The sequence below is a fragment of the Aethalodelphis obliquidens genome, unplaced genomic scaffold (assembly GCF_003676395.1).
Source record: "Aethalodelphis obliquidens isolate GAN/ISIS:26980383/991018 unplaced genomic scaffold, ASM367639v1 scaffold42, whole genome shotgun sequence".
NCBI lineage: Eukaryota > Metazoa > Chordata > Mammalia > Artiodactyla > Delphinidae > Aethalodelphis > Aethalodelphis obliquidens.
In genome coordinates, this window is record NW_020837986.1 from 14,879,053 (window position 1) to 14,900,404 (window position 21,352).

Consider the following 21,352-nt stretch of genomic DNA (forward strand, 5'->3'; position numbering starts at 1 on the left):
AAACGATAGCTGTCATTTTATCTCCCGTGACCTGCAGTCACTGACATTAAACAATCACTTACTGACTCTTTGCTGAATTAATAAAGGAGTGAATAAATGAAACCTTGTGTGTTTGCATATCCAGGTGAGAAATGCAGGGATCAAAATCTGAGGACAAGGATGCTGGGCAGGTTCCTGGACCCCCAAGGAGTATTGAGCTGACTGTGGGACATGACCTAATTTCAATAAATAAAAATTTTCATTTTCCATAAAACAGATGGCTTTGCGGCTAGGAAAAATGAGAGACCCACAAACATACAGTCTTGAAGTGACGTGGCCACAGAGTCGCTGCCTCTAGTGTTCACTATTGTTGTGGGCTGGGCTCTTGCAGGACAAGCTGGGTGACGAGAGCAGGCCTCTTGCCCTCTCTGGGCCTCTGGGCCTCAGGGCCTACATTATACAAGGTAGGAGGTTAGAGGTGGGCCAGCCCAGTGTTCACAGCCTTCTCAGACCCATTTTCATAACAAACATTTTGTATCACCCCTTTACTGCCTTAAATGGAATCCAGAGATAATAAAACTGACCTACATGCACTGAGAAAACCAATATCATGCCCTAACTGGAGAAAAGAAAGGATAGTAATTGGGGTAAAATGATCTGTATTTCAATCCTCAGGTATAAGAACAGTACAAAGCAAAATGAAGCAGTTACATGCTGGCCTCTACGTACAGGACTGTATTATGGTTGATTAAAAATGTTGTTAGTGTGTTACTGTGGGTGATGTAATTTTTCAAAATGGTTTAAAAAAAGCCTCAGTAAGATTATGAACAACACAAAGTTCAGTCTTCCCTTGATGGACACAGCAGTTGCATTCCTAGGAAATTTGGTATATATCAAAACCGTGCAAGAAAATACTTTTAAGTTTATATGTTAAATGAATTAGGGTCTAGGTTCACTTTATTAAGAGCAGGCTTTCAGCTGCACTAGGTCCTGGCGGGATGTGTGGGAGGAATGACCGTTTTTTGTGGTGCAACTATCTCCTTTCCATTGCAGGGCATCCAGCACCAGTCCTGGTTCCCAGTTCCTTCCCCCTTCATTGCTGTGTCCACCCCAGATGTCCTCCAACTTCCCAGAAAGTCCAAGAGCCTGGGGGCTCACTCTACACTATGCTCATGCTCAGGGGCAAGCAAGGTCTTTCCACCCTGGAAACTGACTGATGACTTGCCCCAGCTTAAAGGTCTGAAGGTGATCCGCTCCCCATGATCCAGCTCCTCAACTAGTATTTGAGTCCCTGATTCCAGCTGTCACCCCTCTTCACTTTTGTGCCCCTGGGAAAACACTTTCTTATGCCAGGGCATCCCTGGCCCCTCCTCCAGAGGCCTCTGGGTATCCTTCCCTGTAACACTACCTGATAGCTAATGTTTATTGAACACTTACTAAGTCCCAGACACTTTTTTTTTTTGCGGTACGCGGGCCTCTCACTGTTGTGGCCTCTCCCGTTGCAGAGCACAGGCTCTGGACGCGCAGGCTCAGCGGCCATGGCTCACGGGCCCAGCCGCTCCGCGGCATGTGGGATCTTCCCGGACCGGGTCACGAACCCGTGTCCCCTGCATCGGCAGGCGGACTCTCAACCACTGCGCCACCAGGGAAGCCCCCAGACACTCTTAAAAGAAACTTAAATACACTAACTTACTCATCCTCATGACAACTCTATGAAGTGAGTTCTATTATCATTTCCATTTTATAAATGGGGAACCCTAGATTCCTAAATGAGTTTGAATCCAGGCATCTCAGATATGAGCCTTGTGTTCCCAACCACTACACCACCCCTGTCTCTCTTTGGCCTATAGGACTGTGCTTCCATGGCTGGTTTCTGGACGCAGCTCCAGATGATCTGACTGGAGGTATTTAGGGCCACAATTTGATTAGAAGGGAATGTGAGGGTGTGAAGTTGAAACTACATTTTCATAACATTTATCTAAATATCCTTAACAAAACTGGGTGACGGGTGGTGCTGAAGGCCCAGCCACCTTCCTACCTCTAGCCCCTCCCTCCGCCCACCTCCCCCCGCCCCGCCTCCACCCCCAAGTCCCACAACCACTACCAGCTCCAGGCTCCCCCCAAACTTGAAGATGCACCACCACCTGCTCCTGACCCACCCAGCCCCACCCCTTTCTCCTGTAACCCCACTCCCAGTACTACATGCTCCCCCACCCTTCAAAGCTCACTTCCTCCCCAAGTTTCATCCCAGTCCCCTCCAATTTCATCCACATCTTTGTTCCCATCCTGGACTTACCCCGGTCCCGCTCTCTAGTTCCACCTTCCATCACCTGCCTGTCATGTTGTCAGCCTTCAACTACTTTTTATGTCGGAATGTAAGGGGCTGCAATAGTGAAAAGTTAGGTTCCTGCCCTCAGTGAGCTCAAATTCTAGTGGGAACAACTAATAATCATCAAGGAAATAAATACACACGCACTCACACGTACACGTAGCAGTAAGTGCTGAGAAGAAAACTTAAGGTGCAAATGGGAAATGAGAAGGAGGAAGATGTCGCGGTGGAGGGGGTGATCTCGGGAGGCTTCTTGAAGGAAGCAGTTATGTGGAGACTTGGCTGAATTAGGGAATGTGTGTGGCCAAGGCCCATGTGGGTGCCAGAGTGGAGTCAGTTTAAAGGGTGGTGTTGGGAGATAAGATGGGGGTGTGTGTTGCAGGGAGCAGACTCTGCAGGACCCTGTCAGGTGAGGAGATTTTCAGGGGCAGAGAAGGCAACTACCTCCAGTTATTTCAGAGGCCCAGTTCCGTGCTATTCATTTCCCATGGCTGCTGTAACACATTACCACAAATCTGATGGCATGAAACAACAGAAATTTATTCTCTCCTATTTCTGGAGGCCAGAGTATGAAATCAGTATCACTGGGCTGAAATCAAGGTGTTAGGGGGCCATGCTCCCTCCAGAGACACTGGGGAGAATCTGCTCCTTGCTTCTTCCAGCTTCTTGTGGCTGCCAGCATTGTTTAGCTTGTGGCGGCATCACTCCCATCTCTGCCTTTGTGGTCACATTGCTTTCTCCTCCTCCTCTGGGTGGAATCTCCCTCTGTATCTCTCTCATCAGGACACTTGTGATTGCATTTAGGGCCCACCTGAATAATCCAGGACCACTGTTCCATTTATAGATCTTTAATCACATCTGCAAAGTCCTTTTTGCCATATAAGGTAACATTAACAGGTTCCAAGGATTATGACTTGGATATCTTTTGTGGGAGACATTATTCAATTTATTATATCTACTCTTTCTTCTGATATCTGGTAATTCAATGATTTATTCAATTCTCAGTGCAGTGTAAACCTTGACACTTTTTTCTTTTTCCTTTTTTGTAACGCGATTATCTGATTTAAGTTTTGATTGTTGAGGCATTCATTTCAAAGAGGCATCCCCTTCAATGTGTTTATCTTGAATAAAAACATTGCCAGCCACAGGGCTAGATAGAGTCAGGCCATCTTCCCCCATAGAGCTTCCTTTGTTTTAGAGATCTTGTTTGTTTTCAGTAACTGATCATTTGAGCTACCAGTTGGTTTTTTTTTTTCTTCTTCTTCCTGGGCTTTAAATTCCCACTCTTAAGTTTTAAATTTACCAATAAAGAGTGAGCCCACAAAATCATCAACCCCAATAAAACAGAACCCCAGGTGCTGTCTCTCTCTCTCTTTCTCTCTCTTTCTCTCTCTTTCTCTTTCCCTGTGACCTCACTGTGTGGTCCCAGGAATGCTGTGTAAATTCCAGGTCTTGTAAAGTAATAAGCCTCTGTTTCTTCAAAGTTCCCTGATGGGTATCACTGAAGGGCATCTTGCACTCATAATACCAACCACAAGGGCCAGTCCAACCACAACACTGGTTATCGATATGCTGAAACTGGCACAAAACACTCAGACTAAATTAATGGCCCCTTAGACTTAGTATTATTCCAGCTGCTTTTCTGTTTGTTATGATGAAAAACATCCAGACTAATCCACGTCCCTACCTAATAGGTGCTAATAAATGTTTGTGTGGAAAGAGGAAAGGGAGTTTGCATGCACTGAGTATACACAGAGCACATAGCACATAGTAAGCCCTCAGTGGATGTTGAATTGAATTGCTTCTTATACAGTGCAGAGAGTCCACGTGATTGTCCTCGACGTCAAGAGGTGCAGTTTGTTACTAATGGTGGTCAGGGAGGGAGCGGGGGCTTCAGGATTAGAAATCGGGCATGTCTGACTCCAAGGAATGCATACTTTCCCCTACATCAGGGTTCCTCAACTTCGGTACTATGGATACATTGGGCCAGATAACTCTCTGTTGTGGGGTATGCCCTGTGCATTATAGGATAATTAGCGGCATCCCCGACCTCTACCCGCTAGATGACAATGGTACCCCCCAAGCTGTGACAATCAAAAATGTCTCTAGACATTGCCACATACCCCCTGGGGGGGCAAAGTATTCTCTTCTTGAGAACTACTGCCCTCCATTATGCTGCCCTAGTGGAGGTGGAGGTATAAAGAGATGCCATTTCATCTGGGAATTGAATTCAGGTGTCCCATGGAACAAGTAAGAAACTGTCTCTATGCCACAGAGGTGGAGATCACTGGTTATCTACTGATGTTTACTCTCTGATTCTCTAGTGACAGATTTTAGCTGGGCGCACCTTGCTAGAATAAAGACTACATTTCCTAGCCTTCCTTGCAGCTAGGTGTGACCATGTGACCACATTCCAGCCAATTAGAGGTGATGTGGACAAATTCCCAGCTGTGACCTTGAAAGGAAGTGTCATTCTCCCCTTCACTACTTCTTTCCCTGGTCTTTCTGCCTGGGATATGGACCTGGTAACAACAAGATCAAGGAATCCTGGGTCTCAATACCAGGGAGTCCCGAATTGCCTGGCTGGCTTATACTGGAATATTACTAAAGAAACCAACTTTCTTCTGATTTGAGCCACTGTTATTTAAGAGTTTTGTTAAAGTTGCCAAACCTGCATTCTAACTGTTACAGCCACCCAAGTCAGCCACAGTGGAGAAGGAAAGAAGGCAGGAAAGGAGGAAGGAAGGATGTAGATGGAGGGGCGCAGGTGGTCTGGTTGGGCTCAGAGACACTCAGGGAAACCTTCTGGGAAAGACTCTGAGTTGCATCTTGAAGGAAGAGAAAATGTGGAGTGGGGAGCAAGGGGGCAAGCCCTCCAGAAGGGGCTACAGCAGGAGCAAGGGCCTCAAGGAGAGACCTGGGCAAGGTCTTGAAGAACAAGGAGGGCTTGAACAGGCTGAGAAGAGAGAGGAAGGCAAATCAGAGGGGAGCCCAGTGCCAAATGGGGAATTTCGCCAGGTGAAAGGAAATCGGGTGTAGGGAATCTGGAGTTCGTCATGAGGCCTGAGGGCAACTGGAGGCTGGAATTGGAGGCAGAGGAATGATTGGGGAGTCCCTGGCCCTCTCTTAGAGGACCCACTCTAGGGCTGACCAGTCATCCATACCCCATGCCCCATGCCCCATGCCAAGATGAGCACAGCTGCTGGGCCTGAATTTTTGACATCTTCTTGTCAAGGGTTCCTCCGGTGGGCAGCCAGGGCCAGCAGGACTGCAGCCAAGGTCACAGCTTTCAGTCCCAGGACCACAAGAGTGAGCACAGACAGGAGGCCTGGGGGACACAGAGGAAAGCTCAGGAAGGATCCCAGCTGAGCCCCCAACAGCCCACACCTCAGTGCCTTTATGCTGGAGTTGGGTCAAACTTCTGTATAACCTCTGGGGCCTCATCCTTTTTACCCTGGAAGAGATCAAAGACCTCCCATCCCCCTGTCCCAGGCTCGAAGAGCCTTTGCCCAATATCCTACCTGTACCTTTAATCATTTGACAGCATCTCTGACCTCTGATAACAATAGAAAATTGCTTTCGTTATAGACTGCTCAGCTCCTCTGTCCCAGGCCCTGAGCTAAGCACTTCCTAATTGCCTTATATAATCCTCAAACTAATCTTGCAAGGTAGGATAGCAATCCAGCTTGTATAGATAAGGAGACAGATCCAGAGTGGGGAAGTGATTTGCTCAGGTCTACATGTGTCAAAGTAGTGATGGGACCAAGTGATTTGGCTCCCAAGAATGGCAGGAACAGGGCTGAGCATCAGGGAAGCTAACCTGGTCACCTCTATTCCAAGTTCGCCCCAGTCATCAAGTGCCCTTGAGTGTACCTTGAGGTGATGTGACAGGCACAGTTCTGGGCACTTGACACATGTGGCCCCATTGGATCTGTACATAACCCCATGAGGTAGGTTCTCTGTTTCTTATCTCCCTTCCTCCCCCTAGATCACAGAGCAGGGCACCAGAGATTCAAGGAGTAAGGCAACTTGTCCATAATCTCACAGCTAGAAAGGGGCTCAATCCAGGAAGCCTGGCTACAAAGCCATGTTCTTCAGCACTGTTAAGCACAGCTTCATAGTTCAGCCTTGCTCTGAATCACGGGGAGCTCACCACCTCGTAAGCAAGACTGCCCACTGAACAGTTAGCACTGACTGTTAGAAAGTCCTTCCTTTGACTGAGCTTTAATGTGGTTCTCTGGGTTCTGGTTCTGCAGCTGAGATGGAGTCCTGGGAACTGTCTTAGTGGCAGAAGGGCCCTAGAATTCTGGGACTGCACCTTTCCCATGGCCAAGCCATCTCTGGCCCCACTTACCTGTGGGAGCCTGGTTAACGCCACTGGAGATAGGTACACTCACCTGATGGAAATACCTTGGCTGCACGTTCATTGGTGAATTCTGACTCTTGGAGAGAAGTGTGCTTTGCTGCAAGGGAGAGAAGTGGTCTCACACTCCCCTTTCTTTCTATCACTCCACTTCTTGAGTCCCTGTGTTAGGAGCTGGGGTCCCTGAGATGAGTCTGCCAGTTTCTGCCTGGGATGGGGGCTAGAAGTCAAGCCCTGTAGTTAGAACTGCATGAGCCTCTCTGGGGTAGGGACAATGCTTGCTTCATTGCAGTGTCTGCAGCACCTAGTAGTAGAGTAGTGTAGAGTAGTCAACAGGCATGCAATAGATGTTTGTTGAATCATTAACAGTCTATAAAATGTTCTGTGGAGCTCAGAATGGGGATAAATTAACTCTGCCTGGGAGAAGGAGAAGGTTTCACAGAGGAGGGGCTATTTGTGCTGGGCCTTGAAGGATGAGTAGAAGTTCTCTGTAGAAAAGGAGAAAGCATTCCAGGCAGAGGGAATAGCTTATGTAAAGACCTTGAGGCTAAGAAGAGCTAGCTTGTTTGGGACATGATGAAATTTTCCTTGTGGACCACCTCCCCCTCTCCCCCAACATCTCCTAAACCACCTGTCTCACCTTTGACTCTCAGCCTGGTGCCCTGTCCAGATAGGTATTGCCCGTTGGGTTTCCTCTGAAACTTTACACAGTAATAAGTGCCTGAATGCTCAGTGGAGATGCCATGCAGAAGAATGCTGAAATCATTGTTGGAAGCCCGGACCGCTGTCACATTGGGGTAGGAGATACCTCTAAAGTTGTAAATGGCCTCCCGGCTCAGACCAGCTCCCCGAAACCACCTGATGGGTCCGGGGGGACCATCTCCAAGCACCGTGCAGTTCAGGAAGACAGTGTCTCCAGTGGTTGCCAACACCAACTCCTGGGGTTGGATGATCCAGAGGTCTGGCTCTGGGTCCCCAGCTCCTGCAGCCAAAGAGAGGACTTTGTTGTTCCCTCTCTCCCTCCGTAGTCCAATCATTTCCTCCCTCATATCTACCCTCCCTTTGCTTCCCCTGTTTTCTTCACTCAGTCACTCCCTCCCGCATTCCCTTGTTATTCACTAATTGATTCACTCAGTAAAGGAATTCTCAGTACCTACTATGTGCTGATGCTAGGATTGGGGAAAAGGAAGCTTGCTAAGACCTACAAATGTCCTGCCCTGGAGAAGTTCTCAGTCTGGGGGTGGAGATGGTCCAGAAAATCCCCCTGAGGTTGAAACCCAGAGGACTGCAGGACTAAGAGAAGCTTGGAAGGAGTCAGAGAAGACTTCCTGAAATGCTTGCATTAAGTTAAAATGAACCCCCCTCCCCACCCCACCACACATACATGGATACCCTCCATGTCAACGGTTTACGGGGGTTTCATAAACATCAATTCTTCTATTTCATCACCTGAATATCCCTTGAAGTAGGAATTTTGTTGCCTATTTTGCAAGTTAAGCACTTGAAGGAGAGAGAGCTGAAGTGACTAATTTAAGAACACATTTCTACTGAATGACAGACTCAGGATTTGGGTGTCCAGGTCACCAATGGTGGACTTATAGATAGTATGACTGGTTACTTGGGGATTAAATGATCAGCCCCAGTTCTTGACTCTCCTCTGATAGTGTGGCGCATCCATACTCTTGCTGTGGATTCATGGTGGCCAGGTACACTTCCTTGTCTCTTAACTTTGACCTTAGCCATGTGACTTGCTTTAGCCAATGGGCTGTTAGCAGATATTATATGAGTAGAAGGTTGAAATGTGTTTAGGGTGTTGGGACTTGCCCTCTTGTGCTTCTGCCATCTCCATGAGAAATATGTACTCTGGCCAAACTTCTGGGCCCTGGAATGAGACATGTAGAACAGAACCACCCCAGCTGCCTGTAAATGTGTTAGTGAGACATACTAATTGTTATATGCCACTGAGATTTTGTGTGTGCAGCATGATTGTGGATAAAGGTGGCAGATGCAGGGAGACAGATCAGAGCAGAATGCTATGACCTGCAGGGCCTGATACTCACTCTTCACAAGCACGGAGGTGCCCTCGTCCAGCTTCTTTCCTGAGTGCTCATTCAAGCCATCAAGTCTCACACAGTGGTAGCTTCCAGCATGTTTCGCGGTGACATTGTGGATATAGATGGAATAGTCGCAATTAAGTGGTTCCAGTGTCTTCTGGATCATGGGCATTACCCCGGGGAAGAAGCCATGTTTGAAGTTATAAATTTCCTGCTGGTCCTGGTTGCTCACCTTGACCCATTTTATCATGCCATCAGTGCAGGAGCCGACTACTGTACACCTCAGCAGGAGTGTCTCACCTTCTGCCACCAGCATGGGGCCTTCAGGCTGCAGGACCTGCCATTTATCCCCCTTGCTCTGCTCAGAAGCTCCTGCAACAGAGGAAGAAAGGCCTTGTGCTAGGCTGGAGGGACTTGGAGCCCTAAGAGGCAAACTTAACATAAACCAGCCATCAGCTGGTCAAGAACAATTGCTTAGAACACTTGAGGGGTGTTGTTGGAAAGGGAAGTAAAAGAGGAGATGAGGCAGCTGGCTGGAGAGAGAGAGAGAGAGAGAGAGCAGGGCTATTAAATGGATTACTTATGAGTAATAGATGGCACTTGAGTGCTCACCATGTGCCAGGCAATGCATGTATTATCTCATTTATTCCTCCAACACTCCTTAGAGGTTGGCAGCATCATCCCCATCTTACAATAGAAGACATTGAGAACCCAGAAAGAGTTAGGTAGCTTTCCCAGGATCACTGCTAATTGGGCTGAATTTTGCCTCCCCCACAAATTCATATACTGAAGTCCTAACTCCCAGTACCTCAGAATGAGATTCCATTTGGAGATAGGGTCTTTAAATAGGTGATTAAGTTAAAATTAGGTCACATAGGTGGGTCCTAACCCAAATATAACTGGTGACCTTATAAGAAGATAGGTTGAGCTATTGAGTTTGGCTTGAGACTGGGCACAGAGAAGGAAGGCCAAGCCCTCCCAATGGAAGTTCTTCTACACCTGGGTTATGAACAGCAACTCAGGTACTCCCTCCAAGAGCTCTGTGAGGTTCTCCATTTCTGAGAGAAAACTAATACTCAAGGAGGTGCAGAAACCTGAGGGGAACCATGCATTCAGTAGGTGTCATGGCCAGGATTTGGACTCAGATCAACTGCCTCAAGATTCTGCTCACTACAGGTCATCAGCTTTGTGCCTCGAGTTTCCCTTCATCTGTGCTTCCATCAGGCCTTGGGAATAACTTGGTCTCATTCCAAGACTTAAGTTTGTATCGCGGTGTTTCTCAGTTGGGAGTGAGGTAGGGGAGTAGAATGAAGCAAACATTCCCTTCTAACAGGATCTAGGGAAGTGTTGTGGAATTCTAAATTAATTTCCCCTCATCTTCAGCTAGGCATGCACCATTAGCCACTAAGAACTGCCTCATAACTGTGACCAAGTGACACCCCACATTCAATCCTAGGAATTTCGTTTATCCTTAGTTCCAGGAAGTTCAGCAAACACCCACCCCCAAACACCATTATTTGAGTCAGTCAGACCTTGTTCTCTCTAATTCTTTCTAGTCATTCTTCCCCTGGCCTCAGGTAGTTTCCTCACATGGATGTACTAAACTGTGCCCATCACTCAGCACAGGGCTGAGAATAATGCCTGCTCCCACCTGTAATACTGGAAAACCTCATGATCGCCAGGGCAATGGGTAGACTACACAGAAGGGAGTACTCTACCTAGAGAGAGGTGCTCTGGTCCCACCTAGCAAATCTAGAAAGCAAGGTCCCAAAATAATAAAATATAGTAACATTCTATTGTAAGGCTTATAATGCATGTGTAGGTAAAGTTAAGGCAATAATAGAATAAAGGCTGGTGTGGGGAGAATGTTAGTATACCATCATAAGGTTCTTAAACTATATGTGAAATGGTATGATATCACTTAAGGTAGATGTTGATAAATTACAGAGGTATATTATAAACCCTAAAACAACCACTAAACTTCAAAATAAAATTATAGCTAATAAGCCAATAAAGGAGAGAAAATAACATTATAAAAATATTAAATTAGCAAATGAAAACAGAAAAAGAGGAAAAAGGGAACAAAGAACAAGTAGAACAAATAGGAAAGTAATAGATTTAGACCTAATCATATCAAAGATTACTTTAAATGTAAATGGTCTAAATATTCCCTGTAAAAGTTAGAGATTGTCAGATTGGACAAAAAAGTAATATCCAACTACATGTTGCCTACAAGAACTCCACTGTAAATATAAAGATGCAAATATGTTAAAAGAAGAATGATGGAAAAAGATGTATCATAGTAACACTAATCAAAAGCTGGAGTGACTATATTAATATCAGATAAAGTAGATTTTGGAGCAAAAAATATCTCCAGGAATAAAGAATGCCATTTGACAATGATAAAGGGGTAAAATAATCAAGAAGACATAAAACGCCCAAGCATTTATGCACCTAATAACAGAACTTGAAAGTATATGAAGCAAAACCCAACAGAACTGCAGGGAGAAACAGACAAATCCACAGTTACAGTCTGAGATTTCAATATCCTTATTTCAATAGTTGATAGAACAAATAGGCAGAAAATCAGAAAGAATACAGAAGATTTAAAAATACTATCAACAACTTAGTCTAATTGATATTTACAGAAAATTATATCCCCAAATAGCAGGATATACAGTTACTTTCAATTGTACAAGGAACATTTACAAAGATAGAGCATGTTCTAAGTCATAAAAAAGTCTCAATAAATTTAAAAGAATTCAAGTCATGAAAAGCATGAACTTTGACCACAATGGAATTAAATTAGTAGAATCAGTAACAGACAGATGCCACGAAAACTTCAGATGTTTGAAAACTAACACATGAGTCAAAGACAAAATAAAAGGGTAATTAGGAAGTATTTTGATCTGAATGAAAACGAAAACACAGCATTAAAGTTTGTGGCATGTTGCTTAAGCTGGTGGATATTTTAGCATTAAATGCTTATTTAGGAAAGAAGAAAAGACTTAAATGAATGACCGTAGTTTCATCTTAAAATAGAAAAAAAGGGGCTTCCCTGGTGGCACAGTGGTTGAGAGTCTGCCTGCCGATGCAGGGCACACGGGTTCGTGCCCCGGTCCGGGAAGATCCCACATGCCGCGGAGCGGCTGGGCCCGTGAGCCATAGCCGCTGAGCCTGCGCGTCCAGAGCCTGTGCTCTGCAACGGGAGAGGCCACAACAGTGAGAGGCCTGCGTACCGCAAAAAAAAAAAAAAAAGAAAAAAAAAGAAAAAAGGAGCAAACTAAATCAAAAGTAAATAAAAGAAAGGAAACTACAAGGATCTGAGTGAAAATCAATAAAGTAGAAAACCAAAAACAATAGAGAAAATCAACAAGAATAAAATCTTTGAGAAGATCATTAAAACTAATACATCTCTAGCCCTTCTGAATAAGGAGAGAAGGAGAGCGAGAGAAAGAGAAAGAGAGAGAGTGTGTGAGACCCATAGATAGGTATCAGGAATGAGAGAGGTGACACCAGTACAGTTTTACAGATATTAAAAGGATAATTAGGCATTGTTATTAACAAGTTTCATGGCTATATATACTTAACAACACAAACAAATTTCTTGAAAATCACAAACTACCAAAGCTACCTCAAGAAGAGATAAATAGATGTTTCTATCTATTTAAAACATTTAATTTGTTTTAAAAACCTTCCCACAAAGAAAACTCCAAGTCCAGATAGCTTCACTGGTGAATTCTACCATATATTTAGAGACAACACCAAAATCTTGATCGATAAAAGAACAAGTTGATAAATAAAAATTAAGAACTCTTAAAAGGAGTTCAAAAGACACTTGTGAAAGAAGAAAAGATAAGCCACAGAGTAGGAACAAATCTTTGCAAAGCATAAATCTGATAAAAGGTTTGTAACCAGAATATACAAAGATTCTCAAAACTCAATAATAAGAAACACAATTTAAAAATGGGCGTTGAACGGACCCTCATCAAAAAAAATGCACGTGAAAGATATTCAACATCATTACACATTAGGGAAATGCAAATTAAAACTACAAACAGATATCACCACACACCTTTTAGAATGACTAAAATTGAAAAGGCTGACTATACCAAGTTTTGGCAAGGATGTGGGGGAAATGTTATCCTCCTACATTGATGATGAAAATGTAAAGTGGTACAACCACTTTGGAAAACACTTTGGCAATGTCTTAAAAAGTTAAACAATCACCTACCATATGATCCAGTCATTTTATTCTTAAGTATTTTCCCAAGAGAAATGAAAGCATATGTCCACACAAAGACTTTTATATGAATGTTCAAAGATGCTTTATTTGTAATAGCCCCAAACTGCGAACAACCCAAATGTCTGTCAATAGGTTAGTGGAAAAACAAACTGGTTTATCCATAAGGTAGCTAGAAATGAAAAGAAATGACTATTGATATGTGCAACAATATGAATGAATCTCAGAATAATTACAATGAGTAAAAGAAGCCAGGCAAACAGGAGTATATACTGTATGATGTCTGTTGTATAAAGTTCTAGAAATTGCAGACTACTCTATCGTGATGGAAAGCAGATAAGCTGTTGCCTGGGGAGGAGGATGAGTGGCAAGGGTGAATCACAAGGAAACTTTTATGGGTGTTTGAGGTATTCCTCATCTTGATTATCTTGCTGATAAGTTCACAAGTGTGAAATGTCCAATGCCCACAAAACTTGTCAAATTGTACACCTTAAATATGTACAGTTTATTGTATGTCAATTATACCTCAATAAAGCTGTTAAAAAATTTATAAAGATGAAGCTTCTGTGTGTGATGAGAAAGGGAGAACTAATGGAGTAGAGGCAGTGGGAGGAGATGAGGGCTCAGAAAGTCTCATGATTCTTATCCCAGTTGGGGTGAGTCTGGGAAAGTGAAATAGCAGGGAGGAAACTGGAGCCTGGAATAAGGCCCTGTGCCCCACACCCCTCTCTCTCTCCCTTTCTTGACTCTCCTTCTATGTTGTCACATGGACTTTGGGAATTGTCCTCGGTGCTTTGTCTCTACCTTAGCTGTGGAGCTGGACCATTCCCTTTCCCACAGCTCTGGGATTTCTTTCCACCCATTTTCCATCTGCGTGCTCTTGTTTTTCATGATTACTATTGAGGGGTTCCCTTTTGGAAGCACGATAGAAATCAATATTTTTCAAAAATATTTTGAATATATTTTATCCCGGTTAGTTTAGATATATGATTTCCTAACCTAGTGCCTAACATGTAATGGACACTCAAAAGTCTTTGTGAAACGAGTTAATAAGAATTACGATTCACATTTTCCTCGAGAAAACCAGCTGGAAGAAGGGAAGTGGTGCCCCAAGTCACAGCCAGTGAACGAGGGAGCATCCAAGTCTGACTCCACACCAGGGTCCCACTGGGGCCTCTCTTGGGGGTGACAATTCTGGAGGACCCTAGGTGTGATGAACAGAATCTGGACCTCAGTAGGGCTTGGGGCAGAGACCCACATGGGCAGGTGGTGGAATGAGCCCACTGATAGCCATGCATCTTGTCTGGTGGATCAGAGGGTTCTGGGCTCAGAGAGTGAGTTGTACCCAGAAGGCCCACAACTCAGGAGCTAAATCAGCCTGATCCTGACTTAGAGGAGACATGGGTATGATAATAACAGCCAACAGTTATTAAATCTTTACATCGTGCCAGGTATTTACAGGCATTATCTCATTGAATCCTCCAAACAAAGAGGTGGGTCCCAGGATTAGTTGCATTTTGGCTCATGGATGTTTGATTTGTATCAGTGCACAGGGCCCAGAGCTTAGACAGGCCTCATGCTTGCCTTAATGCTCTACTGCTGCTGTCTTAAAATTCTTAATACTTTTTTTTTAACGTCTTTATTGGAGTATAATTGCTTTACAATGGTGTGTTAGTTTCTGCTTTATAACAAAGTGAATCAGTTATACATATACATATGTTCCCATATCTCTTCCCTCTTGCATCTCCCTCCCTCCCACCCTCCCTATCCCACCCCCCCAGGTGGTCACAAAGCACCGAGCTGATCTCCCTGTGCTATGCGGCTGCTTCCCACTAGCTATCTATTTTACGTTTGGTAGTGGATATATATGTCCATGCCACTCTCTCACATTGTCACAGCTTACCCTTCCCCCTCCCCATGTCCTCAAGTCCATTCTCTAGTAGGTCTGTGTCTTTATTCCCGTCTTACCCCTAGGTTCTTCATGCCCTTTTATTTATTTATTTTAATTTTTTATTTAATTATTTTTTTCCTTAGATTCCATATATATGTGTTAGCATACAGTATTTGTTTTTCTCTTTCTGACTTACTTCACTCTGTAGGACAGACTCTAGGTCCATCCACCTCACTACAAATATCTCAATTTCGTTTCTTTTTATGGCTGAGTCATATATCTTGAGAAAACCACAATTCAAAGAGTCATGTACCAAAATATTCATTGCAGCTCTTAATACTTTTTGAACAAAGGACCTGTACTTTTATTTTTCACAAGGCTGGGCAAATTATGTAGCTGGTCCTGGGCTGAGCCTCACCATTTTTATATTTAATACAGTACCCCTAGAGAAAGGCCCCAAAGAGCAGTTCTTTGTAGATAGGCATACAAGTGTCTGAGCCAGAACCCGGCGGTATGAGCCCAGAGCCTGGGAGCTTAACATCCCTGTGCTGCCCAAGAAGTTCTGCTTCTCTCAACACTTGGTCTGCACTCTGCTGGGATCAGGAAAGTTCTCAGCTCTCCCCTCCCCTCCACATTGGTGGGGTCAAGCCCCTCCTGGCACCTCTCTGTGGGATCAGCCAGGGGTGGATCCTGTTCTGTCCCAGATCCTACTCACCCCAGAGGACAAGGAGCAGTGCCAGCAGCCAGGAGCGGGGAGATGAATGAGCCAGGCGGGTAGGGGTGGGCATCACTGGGGGCAAAGTGTGCCTCCCGTGGTCTCCTAGACTGGCCACCATTCCGTTCTCTGATCGGTGTTGGAGTCTGAAGTGAGATCTCTGGGCAAGGCTTTTTCTGCTTCTCATGGCCAAGGCTACTTGGGGAAATATTTTCACTACAGCAAGACAAGGCTGCTGGTGTAAGAGGAAGAAGCTGGGTGAAGAAGTTTCCGGCTTTCGTGTCTGAGCAGTAGTTCCTGTAATCACTCTCTCAAAGACTTGACCTTTTCCAGACCCTGTCCTTGGCATCCTGGAAGGGAGATGAGCATGGCTGTCATAGTGTGCCCTCAAGTCAGCCTGACTTTGGATCAAGAATCAGGTCTGCCTCTTCCTGGCTGTGTGACATTTCAAAGTCACTTGTCATCTTTGAGCCTTTGTTGCCTCATTTGCAAAATGGGGACAGTAACAATCCCTTCCTAAGAAAGGTGTTGCAGGAATGATACATGTGTGTGAGGGCTTAGCATAATGTAAAGGCTAAACGTATTAGCCATCATTATTCATAATATGTAGGAAATAGAGGAGGTGATATTTGCTTAAGAAGGATTTATTATAAAGCAAGCTTCCCAGAGGTCTCCTTTTAACATTGCAGGGTGACACACACTCTCTTCCTAATTGTGTAATCTTGGGCAACTTTCTAAACCTCCATTTTCTGGGGGTCCAAATGTAACACACTTGGACTGTGCAAAAATCTGTGTTTTGTGGCACCTTAATTTTCTGTAATTGATCTAAACTTCCTTGGGACCCCCCCCCCCCGCCCCATCATGCTACCTATCAGGAAGGAAAAGATTAAGTGTGCTAATTAATTCCAGGCTTTTCCAGGTCTGACAGCCTCTTTAGCTGCACTGTTTGGATTCAAATCTTGGCTTTACACGGATCTGGCTGTGTGACGCCAGGACAATCACTGATCCGTAAAATAAAAATAAAAATAAAAATATGCTTGCAAGTATGGGGTGGAGTAAGCACTGTATATGCTGCCATCATTCTCTCTTAGGTTAACTCAGTCTTTTCTAGAAAATAAAAGAAGCTCAAGTTTTCAGTGCTTCCCTTCTTCTTTCCTAATGCAGATGGTCCTGGGTGCAGAGGAAGCTGAAGTTTCTTTCTGGGGTAGAATAGTGGGCCTTGGGTTTGAACACTGTCTTGGGGTCTGGGTCTGTCTTGGAGGTTGGTCTAGTTTCATCCCTGAGCACTTTTCACTGGGTCTGTCAAGGTGTGGCTGGTCCTGTATGGCCTTTGGGACCTTTCATTGGCACCACTGCTAAATTGCATTGCTTCCTCTACTTGTTCTCCTGTTGAGGAGGCCCATCTATTGGAACCTCTTTGAACAGATCACAGGCCTAGAAAATTCCACCAGACCCTCAGGACCTCCATGTCATCCTCACAGGGGAACTTTTGAATCAGCCACTTATCTGTGTGAATTCCATTCTCAGCTATTTCTTTCATTCTCAAGTTTTTTAAAATTAGTTTAATTTATTTTAATAGGTAAGGCATTGTATTGGTTAGCTACTTCTGAGTAACAAATCATACCAAAAATGTTGTGACTTAAAACAATAACCATTTATTTAACTTGTGATTCTGTGGGTTGATAATTTCATCTGGGCTCAGCTCCATTGTTCTTCATATCTCTGCTGATTTTTGGCTGGTATTGCCATGCATTCAAGATCTGCATCAGGTTGGCTAAACTGCTTTGCTACTGGGGTTGGCTGACTGTTGCCTGGGCCACCTCAGTTTTCCTCCATATGATCGCTCATTCTCCAGGAGGCTAGTCTGGGCTTGCGCAATTGAGAGGGACAGTTTTGAGAAACAGCAGAAGTTCTAAGGTACAATGTCACTTCTGCCACATTCTTTTGGCCAAAGGAAGTCACAAGACCAGACCAGATTCAAGGGATGGAAAATAGACTTCACCTCTTAATAAGAGGAGCTGCAAAATCAGATCACAAAGGGCATGGATACAGGGAGGGGGTAAAGAATTATATGTATTTTTGTAATTTACCACAGGCATCCATGGGGTTCAAAATTCACATGATTTAAAGTCTCCTTCATAGGGCTCCCTAATATTACGTTCCCTAGGGTTAACCATGGTTGCAAGTTTCTGGAGACATTCAGTTCCCTCACTATTTCTGATCTGTTGCTCAGATGTCAGGTTGAACATGGCCCCTTGTGTGGTCTGTGGCACCCTAGGAAGGTTCCTGGACACCCTAAGAAGCCAGGTAAATCCCTTCTTCCCTAGGATTTCTAAATACACTTGGGGTTTGTATACGCCATTCTCACCACACCCCAGAGTTTTGACCCCAGGGTATGGTTGCCAGGACCCTAGCATCTCAACTCCTGCTCTTCCTCCCCCTTACTTGCCACCCTCATCAAATCATAGGGAAGACACCCCCTTCTTTCTTTCCTAACCTCAACTGTCTTCTGAGCAGATGGTCTTCTTTGTTTTGGCTGGAATCCCTTTGGCCCCCTCATTGAGGCAACAAGTCTTAGGCTCCATCTTTGATAAGGGACAGAACTGCACAGGAAGGACTGGACTACTGTGAGGAGGAAAAATGCACAAGGAAGTATATAAAAAATATTAAACTTGTCCCTTCACCATAAAAAGGATGCCATATGATTAGCATGTGGGGCACTGGCTCCCAGTAATTTCTCAGTATCTAGGAGCAGTGATTCTCCTCCAGGTTTAGTGGACTTGGTACTTGGTTGTTGCAGGAATGATGGTGTCTATTACTAGCTTGTGGAGTTAGTCTAAATTGTTTTCAACAGGGGCAACTGAGGTATATATAAAACACAAGTCCACACTTAACATTGACTTTTTGCTCTCTGCAAAAACGGAACTTTGTAAAACAACAACTTCTTCATTGTTTACCACAAAATGGAAAACCCAGTAAGCAAATCTAGGGAAAATATTCAACCTCATCAGCAAAAACAAACAAAAAACAAAAAAAAAAAATTAAAAAACAGCACTGGTGTTTTTGTAATCAACATTTATCTCCATTCCTTTCTCTGTTCTCCTCTTTATCAGAGGAGCTAAACCCTGGGGACCACATTTTTCAGAACTCCTTGCCAGGTTTGCTTGGGATTCAGTTCTACTGAGGAGAGATGCTTGCATTAGATTTGGAAGGTGAAAGAGAAGGATAGGCATGATTGCCCCTCTAGAAATGGAGAGGGGAAGATGTGTGGGCATCAGAAGGTGACAAATGTGAGGTTTTGCAGTGGCCCCCACCATAAATCTTCCATAAATCACTTGTAAATCACAGGCAGCTGTGACCACTGGTGGTGGGTTCCTATGAATATTGCAGATTCTCGGTTCTTCCAAAACTAGGAATAAACTAGGGAGCTAAAGCAGTGAGGATGTCCAGTGTTCTGTATGCAACAAATCTCCCAGTTTCCATGAGAATAAAGCAGGTTTGCATGGCTTTTTTTCTTTTTTTGACCTGAACTTGAATTCATCTAGCATCATTTCAGCCATTTTCTTTTTCTTCCTTCCTTCCTTCCTTCCTTCCTTCCTTCCTTCCTTCCTTCCTCCCTTCCTTCCTTCCTTTCTTTCTTTCTTCTTTCTTTCTTTCTCCCTCTCTGTCTCACCCTCTGTCTCTCTTTCATTTTTTGGCTGGGCCACGTTGCATGTGGGATCTTAGTTCCCTGATCAGGGATCTAACCCATGTCCCCTGCATTGGAACAGCAGAGTCTTAACCACTGGACCGCCAGGGAAGCCCATTCTCTTTATTTAGAAGAGCATTTGGTGTCTCATTAATACTGAAGCCTCTAGGTCCTTGAACCTGACTCTCTGCTGTTTGCAACTTGTCCTGTCCTGTGGCTTGATTCTCCTTTTTTGTCTATTTTTTCTTATTTTATGTCAAATCCCATGACATGTTTGTTGGTATTGCTTTAATTTTTGTTGAGGTATGACTTACAGAGTAGTGTATGTAAAGGAACAAAAATGTAGCTCACTGAAATTTTAGATTTTTAAAATTTCTGTATACATGCATGTAATCACCACCTCAAGATATTGAGTTTTTTTTAAAAAAATAATTAATTAATTTATTTATGGCTGTGTTGGATCTTCGTTGTTGCATGCGGGCTTTCTCTAATTGTGGCGAGCGGGGGCTACTCTTTGTCGCAGTGTGTGGGCATCTCATTGCGGTGGCTTCTCTTGTTGTGGAGCATGGGCTCTAGGTGAGCGGGCTTCAGTAGTTGTGGCACTCAGGCTCAGTAGTTGTGGCTTGCGGGCTCTAGAGCACAGGCTCAGTAGCTGTGGCACACAGGCTTAGTTGCTCTGCAGCATATGGGATCTTCCCGGACCAGGGCTTGAACCCGTGTCCCCTATATTGACAGGTGGATTCTTAACCACTATGCCACCAGGGAAGTCCCCTGCTCCTTTCTATTCAATCTCTGACTCCATAGGCAGCCACCAATCTATTTTCTGTCACCATAGATTGGTTTTGCTGATTCTTGAATTTCACATAAGTAGAATTATACGATGACTGGTGTCTGGCTTCTTTCACCCATCTTAAAGGGTTCTTTTGTGGATTATTTTTCTTTATTGTGGTTAAAAATATCTCCTACCAAGAAATCTACCATCTTAACCCTTTTAAAATGTACAATTCAGTAGTGTCAAATATATTTACATTGCTGGGCAACAGATAACAGAAAATTTTCATCTAGCAAAACTGAAATTATACCCACTAAACATTAACTATCCAGCCTTGTCCATGGCAACTGCCTTTCTACTTATTGTTTCTATGATTTTGACTACTTTAGATACTTAATATGAGTGGAGTCATGCAGTATTTTTCCTTTTGTGGCTGGGTAATTTTGCTTAGCATAATGTTCTCTAGCTTCAACCAAGTTGTAGCATGTGATGGGATTTCCTTCTTTTTATGGCTGAATAATATTCCATTGTATGGACATACCACATTTTATTTATCCATTTATCTGTTGATGGACATTTGGGTTGCTTATCTCTTGCTTATTGAGAATAATGCTGTGATGAACATGAACACGCAAATATCTCTTCAAGATCCCGCTTTGAATTCTTTTGGATATATACTGGAGGTGAGATCGTTGGATCATATAATAGTTCTCTTTTTAACATCTTTATTGAAGTATAATTGCTTTACAATGGTGTGTTAGTTTCTGCTTTATAGCAGTGAATCAGCTATACATATACATATATCCCCATATCTCCTCCCTCTTGTGTCTCCCTCTCATCTTCCCTATCCCACCCCTCTAGGTGGTCACAAAGCACTGAGCTGATCTCCCTGTTCTGTGCAGCTGCTTCCCACTAGCTATCTATTTTACATTTGGTAGTGTGTATATGTCAATGCTACTCTTTCACTTTGTCCCAGCTTACCCTTCCCCCTCCCTGTGTCCTCAAGTCCATTCTCTACGTCTGTGTCTTTATTCCTGTCCTACCTCTATGTTCTTCAGAACCTTTTTTTTTTTTTAGATTCCCTATATATGTGTTAGTATACGATATTTGTTTTTCTCTTTCTGACTTACTTCACTCTGTATGACAGACTCATTTTTAAATTTTTTGAGAAACTTCCATACTATTTTCCATTCCCACCCACAGTGACCAAGGGTTCCCATCTCTCCACATCCTTGTCAGCACTTGTTATTTTTTGTTCTTTTAATAGTCACCATCCTAATGGATGTGAGATGATATCTCATTGTGGTTTTAAAAATTT

The 21,352-nt window shown here is 43.9% G+C and overlaps 1 protein-coding gene across 1 annotated transcript; it reads right to left on the bottom strand.

Annotated features, from left to right (window-relative positions):
• Positions 1-2,922: 2,922 nt before the first annotated feature.
• LOC113605394 (signal-regulatory protein beta-2) lies at positions 2,923-15,751 on the bottom strand. Its single transcript, XM_027078719.1, has 5 exons — positions 15,575-15,751; positions 8,732-9,097; positions 7,312-7,653; positions 6,706-6,771; positions 2,923-5,636 (listed from the first exon to the last, which is right to left on the bottom strand). Exons 1-5 carry the CDS (start codon positions 15,693-15,695, stop codon positions 5,539-5,541), a joined length of 993 nt encoding a protein of 330 aa, XP_026934520.1. The 5' UTR covers positions 15,696-15,751; the 3' UTR covers positions 2,923-5,538.
• Between the last annotated feature and the right edge of the window lie 5,601 nt (positions 15,752-21,352).